Source organism: Medicago sativa, chromosome 4 (assembly GCF_051527215.1).
Source record: "Medicago sativa cultivar Bolivia chromosome 4, Bolivia_mono, whole genome shotgun sequence".
NCBI lineage: Eukaryota > Viridiplantae > Streptophyta > Magnoliopsida > Fabales > Fabaceae > Medicago > Medicago sativa.
Genome location: NC_140752.1, coordinates 25,568,701 through 25,587,201, shown reverse-complemented (window position 1 = coordinate 25,587,201; position 18,501 = coordinate 25,568,701). Strand labels below are relative to the sequence as shown.

Below are 18,501 nucleotides of genomic sequence, written 5' to 3'. Positions count from 1 at the left end.
GGTCTAGAATCCAAATCCTAGTATTTGTTTTGTTTTCACTCACGAATATTCTCAGTTTTCGAAGATTTTTAATGAAAAATGATAAAATAAAGTAAAAAAAAATTGGTGTTTCTTTTACAAATATTTGAAATAGAAAAATAACGTGACAATTATGTAATTAAAATTAACAATCGAAAATAAAACAGAGAATGTTTTCTCTAACAAAACTGGTTCTTAATCATCATCAACAATAGTAGTTTAGCTGCAAAGATTCATCATTTGGGTCATCATCAATATTGGAGACTTTCTCAATTTCATTGCCTAGAGTATGCATCTCTTCATTTATGTCCACACACTAGTTCAAACTAAAATAAGGGAATGATAATGAACACACGTAATGGACTTGGATGAGGTTGATGCAAAATTAAGAAAATATGTGCCTAATATTTGGTTTGCTTATAAGGATGAGGTTGATACACAAAGAAGGGAATAGGTGCTTAAAATTTGGTATGCTTATGAGGATTTTGATAAGTTGGTTGTATCAATTAGTGGTAGTTGGTGTCATTTAGAAAGCTAATTGGTGAGGGCACTATAGGATAGGATATGACACAAAAGTCGTAAAAGTGTGTTAATCTCTTTGATTTGTCATAAAAAAGAATATTTGATTTGTTAATTTTTTTTATCAAATAGTCTAATGAATAAGTAGAAAATCTGAGATTTGAATTCAACTCTTGTATACTACGATGTCTCTGTCAATAGAGTTATATTATTTTCAATTAATTATTTTTTCACTTTTTTTTTTGTTTAGCACATAATTGGAGAAAAACTAATGTTCAATTGTATACTATTAAAACATGAAACTTGATGAAGTGCACTTAATAAAAATAAACAAAATCATTTCTTCAAAAAAAAAAAAAAAAAATAAACAATCACCCACTTAATTAGATATCAATAAATCAGCCTTCCCAAAGGGTTTATCTCAAAAGTCAAGCCTAGGATGTTCTTCATTCACCCAAAGTAAACAAATTTTTTTTTTTTTTATAAAATCAAATAGTCTCTAAATCACCATGCATAGTTTAAGTTATTATTTATCAGTGCTCTTGCACTAAGAAAAAGGGCAAACTAGAAGATTAAATGAACCCTTAGTTATACCATTTAAGTTGGCAGTTTCTTTAATTAAACTTTAAAAGATTAATCTCCTTAGTTAGGCGTTTGGATATTCATTTTATATTTATAAATAGGTGAATTGAAGCAAAGCTTTTGATTATATGTCCCTATCCCAACATAAGGCTTCAAGCAAGCATTTTGTCAAACTTTATTACTTCAATATAAAAAGTTAAAAGTATTAATTGAATTTGAATCTAAAGTTGTCTTTTTCATTAACAAAAAATGGGACCAGTTTGCAATCAAATTTTGAGTTTGAGTTTTATTGTACTGCATCACCGAATGGAAGTATATGCTATGAAGACAAAAAATAATGAACTTCTCATCCAAATAAGCCTTTTGTTCCTAATAATGACACAATAAACCTCATATATCTTGAAATTGACGTGTATCTAGTGGTTTGAGTACACTGTACTTATAAAATTGATCAAGAAAGATTGCTTCTTTACTCTGAATGGTAAAAATGTTAGGTGCAAGTGACGTCGTAGAAATCTATTATAAGAATTCAAGTTCACTTGAGTGTATATTTGATATCACGGTTGTATGTCAGAATTACGTTAAGTTGTTGTGATTATGAAATACTCATCGTTATAATAAAACATATTCAACACAGAATGGAAAAACTTAATCTCTACCTAAAAATCGTTTTTTAAGCCTACCTAAAGCATCATTAAAAATTTGGTTTCTAGGATGATATTGCTTCAACAGAGGGACACTTAGTTCCTGAGCAATAATTAAAAAGTCATAATTTGACCTCTTACGATAATTCGAAAGTGACAATACAACTAAAGATATCCTTAAATATTCTCTTCAGTCAAACACACATTTTAGTACGTAACAACAGAAAATTAGTTTTTTCAAACCAAAAATAATTTAGAATTTTGATTGCAAAAGGAAAAAATAACAAAAATAACGGTTAATTGAAGAATATTTTTTATTTTTTTATGTTGTAAGGTTAATATGTTTTTTAATCAATTTTTAATTTTTACTGGGGCCTAATTGTCCATTTTAAACAATTTCATTATTAAAAAAAATTAGGACCCTAATCTTGATATTACTCTAAATTTTTTGAAATTTTACTGTAAAAATTGTATTCTATTCTTCAAGCCTCAATATATTCTTGATAATAATTAAAATTAATGTACTAAAAAAATTTAACATTTTAATATATTTATTTTGCCCCTGACTATATAATTTGGAGTTTGTTTTCTGATTTATGTGTAGATAATAACATTTAAATACATATTGACATTGTAACCAAAAAAATAAAAAATACATATTGACATTTAAAATGATAACTCAATGGCAACAACAAACATTATAACATTATAACATCAAAGTATAAAGTTTATTTTTTTGGTGGCGGCCGGGATTCGAACCCCGGACTTTGCATATTTTTATGCATGTATAAAGTTTAAATATCATTGAGACGACCGTAAAAAATCATTAATATCACTTTAATCAATAAAAAAATTACCATAAAAAATATTTACCATCTTTATTTTTTAAAAATATATATCAATTATCTCAATTTCCTATTAAAAAAAATCAAAGATGCTAAATTTTGATAAACCAGTTTCAAAACAAATTTTTATTCTTATATGGTCTTAAAAGTTGTAAGAGTCAATCCATTTAATTCTTTTTCTTTTAGCTAAATTGCATTTTTAGTCCCTTAACTATTTAGGTAGTATTGTTTTGGTCCCTTAATTAAAATTTGATTTATTTTGGTTTCTTAACTTCTCTCCGTTAGACATGTTGGTTCTTTCCGTTAGTTTTAATTCAAAAACGTTAGATTTTCTTCATCTTCTTCTCTTTTTCATCTTCATATCATCTCCATCAACCTTTAACAACAAGAATCCCAGAAAAATTCCAGAAGAAAATGAAGAAAACCTAACGTTTTTAAATTAAAACTAACGGAAAAGACTAAAATGTGAAACGGAGAGAAATTAAGGGATCAAAATAAATCTAATTTTAATTAAGGACCAAAACGACACTACCTTTTCTTTTTGGTCAAGTTCAATCTTTTAATTTCTTTATTTTATTTTGGTCAAGAATTTATTAAATGCTAGTCTCTTCATTTGAATAATTTTTTTGACCAATTATAAATTAAATAATATCAACCAATTTAACATACATTTTAGTAATTCAAATCCACATTTTTCTAATTTATAATAGTATTTTTTCTAATAAAGACATCTATTAAAATGACGAAATTACCCTTTAATGCATGAACGACAAATATATTTCCAAAGACAAAGACACACTGTCCCACGTTGGTAGTGTACTTTGTAATAACCTCTATCTCTCTCTCTCTCTCTCTCTTACCTACCACAACCGTTTTCCTTCACCGGAAATTCAACAACAACTAGTCTCCTCCGATCCACCACCATGAGCTCCGGCGAACTTCTCCAGATACATCCTCAAGAGCTGCAGTTTCCATGTAAGAATCTTAACTTCCAAAAAAACAAAAAAAAAAAAGTTCACTTTTTCGATGAAAAATACGGTTTTTTAGCTTTTGTGTTTGGTTTTAGCTTCTGGGTATTATTCTAATTTTTTGTTCTTTGGTTTTTGTGAACACAGTTGAATTGAGGAAGCAGATCTCATGCTCTTTGCAGTTGTCTAACAAGTCAGATAATTATATTGCTTTCAAGGTTCTTATTAATTATGTTTTCTTTTATTTATTTATTTTTAAAATTTGTAAATTTTTTATGTTGTGTGTTTTTGTAATTTATGATTTGGAATGAAATTGATGGTTTTGTTGTTTGCAGGTTAAGACTACAAATCCAAAGAAGTATTGTGTTAGGCCTAATAATGGAGTTGTGTTGCCTAGGTCTACTTGTGATATTACAGGTAAAATCATTTGCTTTTTTATGTGAATAGAAATTTGATTGCTTATGTGAATGGTGAAATAATTTCGATTAATAACTTTTTTGGTTAATTTTGTTGGGAATGGATTCCCTACTTTCAGATTAAGATTTTATTCAAATTGTGATTGTAGGAAGATCTTATTTATCTGGTTTAGATCAATGATTTGTGATCAATGATTTATTTATCGAGCTTTAAATCTGGACCATTTGATTTCAATCCAACGCCTTATTGAGTACATGACTACTTTTTCTGTGTGCAACATTTTCAAATAAAGTTGCAAGAAAGAATGTTATTGGTTGAAGTGTCACAATATATTGTAATTGATTGAGTGAAAAGGATCTAATCATAGTTTAGAGTAACCAATATAAATCATTGATGAACAAGTTGATGGTTGACTTTACATGTACATGTATTGCAAATCATAGCTTTATTGAAATATCAACTTTTAATTTTTTTCATCAATGGTTGAGATTACTTTATACTATTCATTTTAGATGAGTTAAATCTTGAAATATTTGTAATTTGTTCCTACGTAACTAACTGGGATTTGGCTCATCTTAAAGTAATTCACAACAATCTCAACAGTTGATGAATAAATTGATTGTTCATGTTACATACGGGATTCCTATATACATTACAAATCATAGATGTGTAGGAATATCAATTGTCTATTTTTTCATCAACGTTTTGATTGCTTATTTTACCCTCTAAAGTGAATTGCTTGCTTTAGAAAAGCTAAATTCATGTATAAGTAAGTGTAGTTACTTTTGAAATATTGTCATGTCGAAATCAATAGCGTCCTTGTTTACTTATTGACCGTTCCTTGTTGTATGCACATTTTCACTTTGTAGTTACAATGCAAGGCCAAAAGGAGGCACCTCCTGACATGCAATGCAAAGATAAGTTTCTCCTTCAAAGCGTAGTTGCAAGCCCTGGAGCAACGGCAAAAGATATCACTCCAGAAATGGTAACCATTCAACATATAACAACTTCTGAACTTTTTTTTTTTTTTTTTTTTTTAAGGGTAGGCAAATGTTTGCAAATTAGTGGTTATGGTAGTTTCCAAGGTTCGAACACTTCAGTACCCATTAGCTCACCAACTGAGTAACCTACTTGGGACATTACAAATTGTTTCTTGGTAGAAATTAGAGAATAACACTATATGTATGACATGACATAATTTTATCGTTTTCTTTTCTCGTTGTATGTAGTTTAATAAAGAGTCCGGCTATGAGGTTGACGAGTGCAAATTGAGAGTTGTTTATGTGGCTCCTCCTCAACCACCATCCCCAGTTCGAGAAGGATCTGATGAAGAATCGTCTCCTCGAGCATCTGTATCAGAAAATGGGCATTCAAGTGCTGTGCAATTTCAGGTTATAATAACAACTGTGTTTGCATATATTTTCAAAGAAAAATTTGAATGGTTTTACGTTAATAAATTGTTGTGAACATGCACTGTAGGCTTCAAAAGCTTTCAACGAACGGGTTGAACCAAAGGATACTTCATTTCAGGTAACCTATATATACACACATTTACACACTTTCTCTATGTCACACTGCCTCCAATACTAACATTCTAATCTTGTTAGGACGGTACTTTAATAGCTCCTGGTTCTTGATTTAATAAAAAAAGTCCTGTTACCTAAGGGCGGACTAATTACCTTCCAAATGTATTTGACATGCACAAGTTGTCAAGTTTGTTTAGTTTATATACTGATTAATATTGCTGTACGTGCCTTTTATAATGATCTTGGGATAGTGACATTCTATTTTTAATATAAGCACATTCTTTGGGAATGTCCCCAAGATAAGCTCTTTGAAGTTGATTGATTCATGTCATTTATTTACATTTTTAACTAGAATGATATTGACTAAAATTTGTTGATAGACGCCCGTTGTTTAGTACCCTATTCTTGGTAAAATGTGAATTCAGAAAAATTGGTGCTCATTTTGAATTTCTTATTATTTCAGGCAAGAACACTAATTTCAAAGGTAACTGAGGAGAGGAATTCTGTTATTGAGCAAAATAAAAGGCTTCAGCAAGAACTGGTATGACATCTATTCCGTAAATATTCTCTTAAGGATGCTTAATTGCTTATGCACATTTTATCTCGAATGTTTAGCTGGATGATCTTGATTGTTATTCAAATGAAATTTATGATGAAGTTCTTTTTCAGCACTTCTAATTTGTTCATGTGTTATTGGTATTCAACTATTTACATGAACATGTTGTACCATGTCAACTCTTGAATGCTTTTGGTTCAGCTGAATGTTATCCATACAAGCTTAGTTCTGTTACCGATTTTGCAAAATGAACACATCTTTAGATTATATGCTCCTTTTAGCAATAACATTATGTTTTGCCTTTTGTATAACCTTTACAATTACTTAATGTGCCTCAATCTTTTAACATCTACATGAGAAATCGAAAGACGCAATATTTAGATGCCTGTTGCAATATTCCTATAGTTGTAAAGTCTAAAATCAATTATACATTGATCGACCGGACTTGTTTGTTTCGGTTGCTTAGTAAGAAAATATGACAGTCTTGCTCTTGTGTTCTTAATTGACAATATTCTTCCTCTGAACACTACAAATTAGTTACTCTTCTTATACTATGTCATTTAGAGTGAATTACAATTTAGTCCCTAAAATTATCAGCATTGAGCAATTTGATCTATGTAATTACCGAAAATGATCCCTAAAATTGAAAATTCTTTGATCACATTAGTTCTTTATGGTTGATCAATTCGGTCCCAAAGTTATCTTTGGAGACACTAATGTGATTGTAGAGATTTATTTCTGTGATTGTTTAGAAATTTCATTAATTTCAGAAACCAAATTAACTAAATCCTACAATTTCAGGAACTAAATTGTAGGATCCACTCCTGTCATTTCATTTTCCTTGAATATCAGTAGCGTAGTGAAACTGTATTATTGCTATATCCTACAATTGTAGGAATATCATTTTCCATGCCAAAATTGTTATCATATGTTTGGTGCAGAAGTTAATAATTGCACCATAGTGTATTATTAATAACCTATGGTTCTCTTGGAAATATATTGACTAATTGAATATTGTCGTGCACAGGACCTTTTGAGGCGTGCGGCCAAGCAAAGCCGGGGAGGTATACCCTTAATGTATGTAATCATTGTTGGATTGGTCGGCCTCATTTTGGGTTTCCTATTGAAGAGGACGTGACGCGTGATTGCGAGACTTCATCAAAATGATGAAAATTGTAGAAAGCAATGAGAAGAAAAATGTTTGATATGGTCAAACCAATTATATTGTCATGCTGTCTTGTATTGTTCCTAGAAATTTGGAATGTGTGATGAGAAATTAGGTACCTCTATAAGCAGAATAGCAATCATTGACAATAGACAGGTTGATGAAATCTATATCATGAGAACTGTGTTGTTATTTAATGTTGCACATGTGATTATTTTTAGTAGTTGTCACATCTCTTGGTTGTTCTTTGTCCCCATGCATAGTTATGGACAATATGAAAGTGACTTAATATAATAATGAATAATCTATACATTATCCAGGAGCTGTACAATTTATTTGCAGTGACCATATTATTTTAGCAAATAAAATTCATAATTACATTAGCTTGAATGTGCTTGATGCATATAAACTTATGAATTTTCAATTTAAAATGGAGAAATAGAGTCCTACACTCTTTCCTACACATCCAAAAAACTTTGAATCACATTTTCTATCTACATTTTTTCATCTCTATTGCTCTCCCCAAATCAATCCATTCAAAAGGGTTGACACTGAGATATTCTCTGAATATTTATTTACTATTGAAAAACATGAAATTTCAATATCACTCATATTTTCCTTTATTTTAAAATTACAATATTGGACCAAGAAAATAATGTGGGGAGGATGGCCCCAACATGCTGGTAGAAAAAAATTTGTTGGGGGCCACACAATACACAATCTCCTTTTAATAAACAAAATATGCAAGAGTGAAGAGAAAATGAATGTCTGCTTCATGTGCATTCCTCCTCATTCACAAGCTGTCTCCCAATCATCTACTACATCATAAACTTCCAATGTGTCAAAGGCTCTTCCATGCTGGTGTTCTAGATTTGAACCACCATTACAAGATTCTGACTTTGACACAACACTGCTTTCAGTTTGTTTAGGAGTTTCAGCTTTGACAGAAGCATTAGCAGATGAACTTGAAGACCATTCTTGATTTAAGACAGTCCAAGGATTTGATGAAGTAGTAATTGGTGTTTCTTTCTTCCATATAGATGATTGAATATTTGCACAATCAGTAGTCCCCTCTTGATCATCCCAAGAATCTTTTCTACAAGCTGGTTCTACAATTACAGCCTTTTTCCACGTATAACCCGTCAATGGTACCAGCGCACCGCCTTTCACTGTCCCAGCTCCTCCCCGGTCATTTGTAATTGAAGATGCTGCAGATGCCCCTGTATTTGGAACAGCCACAATAGCTCCATGATATACACTTCCATGATCCAACCTTCTCATTGCAGTTGCAGCTCGGGAAGGATCGTTAAAAACAGCCAATGCATTTTTATCATCTAACCAAACAAGTTCGCACTCACCACCAAATCTCAACACCAATGCACTGATATTTGCATCTCTTGGTAAGTCTGGAAAAGAGACGACAAATCGAGGGTCCATGTCTACTAAAGAATTAAATGCAGGAGGAAGGAGAGAAGGTACGGTTGTAGTACCCTTAATCCCTAGCACGCGTGATGGAGCTCTTGATTTTTGGACAACATGAACAACTATAAATTTCTTTGGCTCCCGACCGGCTTCATTTATTGCAAGCTTCCATCTATCAGCAATCATCCTCACTGCATCTCTCTTATCCTTTAGCATGGGACAGAAAACATGGGCTTTTAGACCATGTGTAGTTCCTTTACCCTTGCTAAGTACTAAAAACTTGCATCTCTCCTCGACGGACAAAACCCATTTACTATCACGCCTCAATAAATCAGCAAGTAATTCAGAATGAGCAGCAGAGTTCTCACCAAATTGGAAAGAATCTAGATTTGGAGCGCTAATCTCAAAAGCATTTGCAAGAACCCTTTTACGCTCCAACTGAGCACACTCATCATTACACATCAGTTTTCGCTGTCCAAGGGGGACTTTTTTGCCATTTGCATCCAATGGTTGAAGTGGCACAAGCAACTTTTGAATAATAGAAGCTTCATGCATAGAATCAACACCACTACCACCAGCATCACAAGGGACGTTTGTTGTTAAACGACCACAGGTACAAGTGATTGTGACAGCGAATCCACATCTTCTATCTGGACATGGAGATGAAGGGTGACAAGGAGCTGTGCATGTATGTCGGCAGTCTCTCCTCGGAGCGCCACATGATTGCCCACATGAAGTTCGAATACCTTGCACAACAGGCTGATTATCACAAGGTGAGGAGTGACATATTCTGCTACAAGCATGTAAACCGCACTGTTTAGTCTTTCCGCAGAGCTTATTACATCTTATATCCTTTGAGCTACATGGTATGTTCCTAAGAACTACATGCCCACCAACACATTCTCTTGCTACAGGAGCCACACAGGGAGGGCAATCTCCACGATGACAACTATGAGATGCTGGATGGCCACAAGGTTGAGGAACTGAACATGGAAGTTGACATGAAGGCAGCGGTGTACCACATGGCAATGGAGGAGGGATTGAAGTCCTGCCACAAGCACATGTCAAATCAGTGAATATAGTTTCAAGACATGGTGGGCAATGACCACTGTGACAATTGGAATCACACGCATGCATCCCACAACGTAGCTTCTTTCCACATGGAATGGAACAGAGATGTGGATTCCAATCCGTTGCATTTAGAATATTATTTGGATTAGAGAGTGGACAACACCGTTCACTACAACGATGCCTTCCACAATTCTTTTTCTTCCCACAAGGCTTTTCACAAGTAAATGACTCATTCGCCATTGTTTTCTTACAACACTCCACAGTTTTGGATGTTGAGCCACACCGACACTTCTGGGAGACTAAAACTGAACAAGGAGAACAATCCCCGTCATGGCATGTCAGTGTACAATGATGCATACCGCAAGGAAGGGTCTTGCCACATACTTGTGAACATGTAGGAATTGGGTCTAAACAACTCAGCCGTTCCTCGCCCAACCTAGTTTTCCCGCAGAAGCATGTCTTAACATTGGTTGGTAACAATGGACACTCAGCACAACTTCCCGGATGACAGATCTCGTCACATATGTGATTACCACATGCAAGTTTGTTTCCACAGGTGGAACCACAGGAAAAAACTCCAGCTTCTGCTTCATATTCACCTTTGACAACCATGTCCCCACAAAGTATAGCCTCAGACTTTTTCTTGCAAAAGCAAGAGGCGTCCATTGGAACACGACATGGGTCACAAGGACCGAGATGACAAATTTGGTGACAGCGATGACGCCCACATTCTAGAAGCTTTTGACATTGTTGTCCACAAGTAATAAGAGATTGGTCATCTGAACAACGAGTGGTAATAGTAATCTTGCCACAAGGGCACAAACGGGGAGGGGCAAATGCTTTGCAAGGAGGACATGGACCAGGATGACATTGCAAGACACAAACATGAGGGCAATTATCCCCCGTTTTCTGAAGAGGCTTCCCACAAGGTTCTCCACAGGAATGCGGCGTGAGATAGAAGTCAGATGGAGGGTCGGGCGTCTTCCCACAAAAGCAGAAGTACCTGATGGAATTGGATGAGGTGAGTTGCACAGATTGACAACCAGGGCAGCGCCAATCAATGCTAGTTTGGGATGATGAAGTTGGTGCACGAGCCCACTTGGTTGTACAGTTAAGGTGAAAGATGGAGTAGCAACTAGAGCATGACCAGATAGGGGAAGATCTGCGAACAATATCGTAGCAAATCATGCATTCGACGGTGCCTTTGGTGAGCTTGTCCTGAATCTCTTGCAGAAGTTGAGGTAATAACTGGTTTGTAGTTGAGGATGGTTTAGGAGTCCATTGTTGACGACGACGAGGAACCCTAATATCCCTCTGTTGGAAGCTCATAAGTGGGAGTGATTCTTCTGTAACTGTAATGATTCAATTTTGAAATCAGTAAGGCTATGAGCTTCTAAGTTGAAAATCATTTATCAAAATTTTATAATAAAAAAATTCTAGCATTTCATTCTCAAAAGATAAGAGGACTAAAGGATTAATTAATTCAAATTAATATTGTTTTTTTGGTTACAAAAAGTTTAGGTGGGTTCGGCTCCGGTAACCACCAGGGTCAGGGCAGGCCTCAGGGCTCAGAGGAATTTCTTCACAAAGAGCGCTTATAGAGGTTCTTACAGATCACCCACCAATACTGTCCTCACATCGGCAGAGGGAGTCGAACACACAACCTTCTGCAAGGAAGTGGCCCGCTCCTTACCAACTGAGCCACATACGATCGAAGCAATTTTTTTTTTAAAACATATTACAACCAAAAAACTCATTACAACTATCTTCAATAATGTTCTATAGGAAAAACAATATGTACATACAATTGGAAAAGAATTAAATGTTTAACGACCGTACTGTTAAAAAATTATCTTCTTTATCATTTGAAATCAAATTCGATACTCCAAAGTTTACAACACTCGCACACTCTATACACCAACCACCCAAATTAACTATTACTAAATCTCAAACTACTCTATTAAATAATTATATACTAAGCTAATATATAATGGAAAAATTATGAGGACTAAGATTGTAACTAGGCCATAGATAATAGTAACTAATTTTAAAAAGGAAAACATGAAGCAAGCAAATATTTGTAAGGAAATGATACTCTTTAATGATTTTAGACAGTAACTTTTTATGAAAATTGGTACATTCAATGCATCAGAAATTGAAGTATTAAACTTTTTTACTGAATAGTTTATTAACCGAGAATCCTTAAAAAGTGTCCTTAGGACACTCGTTAGTAAGACATTTGTTTAAATGCTTCAGTTTGTAGAAAACAACATCCCAAATGCAAATTATTATTAAATGAATTTAACATTTAACATAACAGGGTCTCATTGTCATAATAAAACAGAATAATGAAAAATGATTGAAAAAAATAAATAAAAGAAAGAAAGAAGGAAGAGTGACTGACCTGATTGATAGGAGGAAGGAAGAATGTTGGTTGTAGAGTAGAATGTGAGAAAGAAAGAAAGAATGAGAATTTGAGAAATGGGGGTGTAAAGAAGAGAAACCCACTCTCCTGTGGAATGAAGAATGAAGAGTGAGCAATGGAATGAAAAAGAAGATGAGAGGATGTTAGCCTATATATAGTATGACCAAGCAAAGCAAGCAAGCTTTTGACTTGACTTGCTGGATTTCTCCTTGGCGATCAAGTAAAGTAAAGAAGTCATGTAACACAACTTGGTGGACCCCATTGCGTGCTCCATACGTATACAAGTTGAATTTCTCTTTCCATCCCATTCCAATATTTTATTTTATTTTTGTATTTATTATATAGAGTTTGTTATTTTTTTTTAATTCACGAAATGACAAAGTCAATATAAACACACATAGGCTGATTCCTTGGCGTTTGACCAAACAATCACGGTATCTTGTTTTGCCAGTTGAGTTAGGGGTTGTGAACTTTATTATTTATAGTTTAATTAATATGTTATATTGATGTACAATTATTTTACACATCCATCTAACGATAATTTGTCATATAAATTAGTAAAGATGACAACTCATGGTGTTTATATTTATTAATTGTACACTAACAAAATATATTACTTAAAAAAAAGTCATATCAGGGGCTCCTTAATATAATGTATCTCTTTTCTTAAAATAAATTTTTTTGAATGCTTTTTGAAAATATTTTGGTAGTGTAATTTGGACCTAGAAATTAAATTGTCGGTCATTTTTCGCAGAAGAAATTAATAGTGTAATTTGGACCTACAAGTACCTTAGTGTCTCCTGGATATAGTTTAGACTGAATTGACCAAACCTAAAGAACTAACAGCTAAGGTCAATTCCAGGATTCATAGTGGAATTTTGGTAAATTCAAAGATCAAATTGCTCAATAATAATTAGAAGGAATAAATTGATTATTCACTCAAAATGACATAGTCTAAGAAGAGTAAACAATATATAGTGTTATGAGGAAGAGTAATATGAATTAAGAGTACAGGAACAAGACAATTTTGCAAAATTGATAAAAGAAGGTAAAGCCTATGGATAATATTCAACTGAAGCAAAGGCATTCAAAAGTTTGCACATGTTTCACACGTTTTCTTTTTCTTGTGATGTGGAAACAAAATTATTTTAAAATTTGGAAACTAAACATGTCCTGTGATCTTTTCAAGATATCTGTTAGAAAACCAAAAATAACAGAATTCCTCTCCTTAGTCACCTATAAATAAGCACTTTTGCATGAAGTAAAAGAAATTCTAAATGAGCACCAAATATCTTTTGGACATGAAATATCAATTAGTACATAAACTCTGAAAACATAAAAACAGCTTTTGGACATGTGATAAGGTCTCTCAAACAATCTCTCACAAATGTTATACGAGTGGATAAGCTCAAATAAACCGATCCAAGCCTCGCAACTATGCTTTGAAGGAGAAACTTATCTTTGCATTGCATGTCAGGAGGTGCCTCCTTTCGGCCTTGCATTGTAACTGCAAAGTGAAAATGTAAATATGACGCAAACAATCAGCAAGTAAACAAGGACACTGAAGCACTGTCAGTCTGTCACAGTTACAGACTCAACACATTGACACCAATAACATTTAAAGAAAATGAAAGTAATTGAATGTAATCATATATGTCAGTGTCAGACACACTTTCAAATTGAAATTTTGGTGCTACATAAGGATATAACACATGACATTATACACCGGATCCCATGTAAACATTATTTCAAAAGTAACTACATATCATCACTTTATACATGGATTTAGCTCGTCTAAAGCGAACAATCAACTCTAGAGTGTAAACTTAGCAATCATAGTTGTTGATGAAAAAATAGACAATTTATATTCCAACACATCCATCATTTGTTATGCAACACACATGCATGTAAAATCAACCATCAATTTGTCAAATCAACCAACACACATACATCTTAAATAGAACAGAATATTGTCAAATAGTGGCTATAGTCGTGCTATATCTCTATTGCGTTGCAGAACTACCTCGAATTAGTTCACCATTTTCAGCTCTGGAAGTTTCAAGGCTGAGAAAACTTCTTTTACTGTAACAGCAAAGTAGTCACCAAATACCTCCATTATCATGTGTCTCCACAAATCCTTCTTCACATTCAATGTCCATTCACCAATCGTGGAAAATTCTTTCTTTTTACGTACATCATACCAAATTTGCTTTATCGAAACTGGAAGATACGACTCGCGCTCACACTCCTCAATCAATTCAAGAAACAACCATTTCCCTCGTCGCTCCCACTTATCCGTAGCTTCATCCCAATCCTGAGTAATCCGTATGTCCTTAATTCGAACCTTCTTTTCATCGCCTGAATCAGGGAAAAACACACTCCTCTCCTCCATTCCATCACAATGATCATATACAACACCTTCCCACCAAGCAGCCATAGAATTTACATCAACACACATACCATATTTAAGATCACGTTTATCAAACTCAACCGAAGGAGGCGGTGGCCTAATCACCCCCCGTTTACTTGGAGAACCAAAATCACCATCCAAAACACTTGAAACAGACACTTTTTCCACCAAATAACCCAACTTATCAAAATCATGATTCACAATATTATCATATCTAACATGACGTTTCAGCTTCCCACAACGGACAACTGTCCCAGAAAACCATGCTCCCGGAAAACCATCCTCCTCCCAGGAAACCTTCCTCACCTGAAAAAAAATTTAAAAACTTTTAACACCCATCAACAGAAAACTTCAAATCAGAATACCAACATTAATAAACAGTTCCAATAATCATAACACTTTGCATGAATTCAAAAACCTTTGTAGCAGACACTCTAGATATTAAGCCATCTGCCTTAGCCTCTATAACTACTCCAACATGTCCACGCCTTCAACACGATAGACAGATTAGGACTAGTATCCACGGTCTACAAGGTCTAGTTTCTACGGATAATCCTTAACTGAAGGAATCGTTAGCAATTCATACGAAAACTATGTTATTCCTATTTTTCCCTTTCTTTCAATGACTGTCACCTTGAAGTAGATCGTCATATGCTAAGAATAGTATTGAAAATCCGTTCTATTCGCAAAAGAACTTGATTGAACTGCCTTCAAATACAATTCCCTATCACGTGCTTTTTGCGTAAAGTAGAGTGAATTTATCGTGCGGTCGAGCTAACTACTGTATTGGACGGACCCTCTAGTTATCCTTCTACTGGACCGTGGACGAACCTTACGGAGGAATCCTTAGGTTTTCAGGGCATTGGATTCTCACCCGTTACTCAAGCCGACATTCTCGCTTCCGCTTCGTCCAACCCTGCTCGTGCAGGTACTTCGTTGTAAGGCTCCCCCACCGATTCATTTTGACATCCCGGCAGATCGCTTAGTCCCCTTTCCTCTTGGGCGCTCTATCTGCTTACCCCTGGGTATCTTTATATCCCCTGCAAGTCTAGCTTTCCCTAAGCTCAAGGTAGAGAGAACCGGGTCAGTGTGCTCTAGTGATAGGATCTCACAATGTTAGAATAAGTTGAAGACGAGATGTGGTGTCCAGTCGGATAGGGCGAGGCGAGAAGGGGAACAAGATGTGGTGAACAGATCTTAAAGCAGGCTACGAGAGTATATTTTATATGTTTGGGCCTCTTCGGAAGGCTGTTCAAAGGGGAGCTATCAAGGCTCAAGAAAAAGTCTCACCTCCGTCTAGTGCTACTATTAGGGAAGTAAACGAACGATCAGGCTTCCATCTACCACTCTAAGGACCCAAACCAATATTACACTTTTGGGTGAATTAATATAAATTTAAGTACAATATATTTTTCACCTTAAACCAATTTATTTTTTTTCCATACAGAGTAATTATTTCCCGGAAATCAAAACTATAATATAATGAACATAAAAACTTCACATCAACTTCAATTGCCAATGTGATTGTGTGACAAACTTGGAAGAAAGACATTATTATGCAAGGTTTAAATGCATAGCAGGAATGAACAATAGACAAATGTGAAAAACTAATAACAACCAAAGATCTATAAAACGAAACAAAATAAAACGATGAGACACAACTAAGTGTAACCTTAGGAAGCTATATAACATCAAGACCGCCATAATGCCTATATAATCATCCTATGCTTGAAGAAGTTCAAGATATGCACACTTATATTGCTTAAGTGAAAAGCATAATTGCCACATATCCAGACCTGCATATACATGATCATTTTGATATTGAGTAATTTTTGTTGTTAACCCTCCGGTTCTTAGAAAAAGAGGTCTGAACAAGAATTATTCAATCTAAAAATAGAACTCGAACAATTCGTTAATTGGTGGGGAGGTCTCCTTTGTCATCCCTACTCTCACAGAGTCGCGGTTGTTACTCATAGTCCGTAGTACCGACACTCACAGACCAACACTACTAATAATTTGAGAAAATCACACAATTCAGTGTAATTATATGTGTCGGTGTCCGTGCTTATCAAAGGTGTGTCCTGTATCCGAGATGTGACCCGTGTCCGACATGTGTCGGTGTTTGACACTGACATGTGTGATGACATTGAATTATGTCATTTTCGTAAAATTTACTAAAGTATTTGAGAAAATAACATAATTCAGTCTAATTACATGTGGTGTTCATACTTATCAAAGGTGTGTCCCGTGTCTAACATGTGTCAGTGTCCGACACCGACACTGACATATGTATGACATTGAATTATGTTATTTTCTTAAAATTTACCAGTGTCGATGTTTGAGTGTCGTGTCGGATGTTGGTGTCCAGAATTCATAACCAAAAATAGAACAATAGGGTTTCCCACAAAAAAAAAATCAAATATTTTTCAAAAAATAAAAATAAAAATTGACATTACCTCAACCCATTCATCGATTTGAAGCTTTTGATGCGGAAACGAAGTTTTACTCGTAATGTTACTTGAATTCTCGAAACCCTCCATCACAAACACAATAAAGTTTTGTGAATACGAAGAAAAGAAGAAAATTAGTGGTATCTTTTCAAATTTTCAATCCAAAATCCATTTTTTTTTTGGGAAAATAGTGATGTGATCCTTGAATGAGTAACGAGTAATCATAATAGTCCCTCAATGTATCGAAATAGCAAAATAGTCCCTGATTGTGCACTTTGTTAGTTAAAATAGTCCTTGATATTAAAATACTTCGTTAATGTTGTCATATTAGTCCTTAAATAGACTTACTTATTGTCATATTAGTCCTTATGCGTACTTACTTATTCTCATTTTAGTCCTTATGTCAAAAAAGTTATTGTGAGTATTAACGGGTTATTTAAGCTTTAGGGACTATTTTGACTAACAAAGTGGACAATCAGGGACTATTTTGGAATTTTGATACATTGAAGGATTATTGTGACTACTTGCTACACATTCAGGGACCAAAGTGACTATTACCCCAATTTTTTTCATATAGTGTCGATTTTTTATTTCAATTTTTTTATATCGATTTTGGCGCTTTATTATTAAATTTATGAAATAAACAAATCATCACTTACTCTTAAAGCTTGTTAGGTCTAGCTTATCACTAAACCTAATTTTTTTCCCCTCTATTAGTGTTGCATTAACTCATAAGATTACGACCCTAATTTTTTTCCCTCCCATTTGGCTCTCATTTTGAATTTTGAATTTTTTTAATTTGTTTTAAACTAAATTAATTACTTCTGAACAGTTACCTAGGGTTGTTGTTTACCGTGATACATTTGGTTTTTTAAAATTTTGAATTTCAAATTTTGCAAGCTTAATATTCTAGCCACAATTAATAGTCCATTGGTGTACCACATGGAAAACAAGCAACTCTCCACTCATCACACTTATCTATTCCCCACACATATTCACACATTAATCCATCTTCATCATAACTACATATATATGCATGGAATACGTAATAAAGCCATATACTCGTCTTTCTTTTCTATCTGCATTCCTGGTCATTTTTTTTCAATCTAGCAGTGGTTGGACGTAACATTGAAACTTTGTTGTCGTATCATTGCTTGACTGGTAGGATGTTTTCCATGGTTTCTGTTTTATAACAACTGATTTGTTCACTTCTGATTGTTGTTTCTATGTGTTCATGTGTTGGGTCCTTTGGTTACCAGTTGGTTGAGATTGGTGACTGATGATGCAAGTTTATGTTTTTCTGTTTTATTAAGTTGTTTTTTTGTTTATCTTTGTAGTGGAACATCTTGACCTAAGCCGTTCGTTTTTATTTTTTTTGTCAATCGTTTATGAGTTATGCACCAAGCAGTTCACGCTAAAATTCAATGAAATGAAGTATCTGTTTTGCTTTAACCCAGTTGCAAGCATTTTCTTTAGTATATAT

At 34.1% G+C, this 18,501-nt stretch overlaps 3 protein-coding genes across 3 annotated transcripts; 1 reads left to right on the top strand and 2 right to left on the bottom strand.

The window, feature by feature from the left end:
* The first annotated feature begins 3,413 nt into the window (after nt 1–3,413).
* Nucleotides 3,414–7,559, top strand: LOC146927263 (vesicle-associated protein 1-2-like). The gene is made up of 8 exons (XM_085700597.1): nt 3,414–3,583; nt 3,724–3,794; nt 3,912–3,993; nt 4,863–4,978; nt 5,223–5,384; nt 5,473–5,523; nt 5,983–6,060; nt 7,103–7,559. The coding sequence occupies exons 1-8, from the start codon at nt 3,532–3,534 to the stop codon at nt 7,211–7,213; spliced, it is 723 nt and encodes a 240-aa protein (XP_085556723.1). The 5' UTR covers nt 3,414–3,531; the 3' UTR covers nt 7,214–7,559.
* Nucleotides 7,560–7,564: 5 nt separating this feature from the next.
* Nucleotides 7,565–12,254, bottom strand: LOC146927262 (NF-X1-type zinc finger protein NFXL1-like). Its single transcript, XM_085700596.1, has 2 exons — nt 12,138–12,254; nt 7,565–11,085 (listed from the first exon to the last, which is right to left on the bottom strand). The coding sequence occupies exon 2, from the start codon at nt 11,060–11,062 to the stop codon at nt 8,030–8,032; it is 3,033 nt and encodes a 1,010-aa protein (XP_085556722.1). The 5' UTR covers nt 11,063–11,085; nt 12,138–12,254; the 3' UTR covers nt 7,565–8,029.
* A 751-nt stretch (nt 12,255–13,005) lies between these two features.
* LOC146927261 (DUF724 domain-containing protein 3-like) lies at nt 13,006–17,191 on the bottom strand. The gene is made up of 3 exons (XM_085700593.1): nt 17,025–17,191; nt 14,182–14,874; nt 13,006–13,665 (listed from the first exon to the last, which is right to left on the bottom strand). Exons 1-2 carry the CDS (start codon nt 17,106–17,108, stop codon nt 14,188–14,190), a joined length of 771 nt encoding a protein of 256 aa, XP_085556719.1. The 5' UTR covers nt 17,109–17,191; the 3' UTR covers nt 13,006–13,665; nt 14,182–14,187.
* Nucleotides 17,192–18,501: the final 1,310 nt, after the last annotated feature.

Coding starts and splice junctions, on each gene's coding strand:
- LOC146927263 (XM_085700597.1), top strand. CDS start 3,532: ATGAGCTCCGGCGAACTTCTCCAGATACATCCTCAAGAGCTGCAGTTT. Junction 4,979..5,222: donor AAGATATCACTCCAGAAATG/GTAACCATTCAA, acceptor CGTTGTATGTAG/TTTAATAAAGAGTCCGGCTA. Junction 5,385..5,472: donor CAAGTGCTGTGCAATTTCAG/GTTATAATAACA, acceptor CATGCACTGTAG/GCTTCAAAAGCTTTCAACGA.
- LOC146927262 (XM_085700596.1), bottom strand. CDS start 11,062: ATGAGCTTCCAACAGAGGGATATTAGGGTTCCTCGTCGTCGTCAACAA.
- LOC146927261 (XM_085700593.1), bottom strand. CDS start 17,108: ATGGAGGGTTTCGAGAATTCAAGTAACATTACGAGTAAAACTTCGTTT. Junction 14,875..17,024: donor AAATCGATGAATGGGTTGAG/GTAATGTCAATT, acceptor ATTTTTTTTCAG/GTGAGGAAGGTTTCCTGGGA.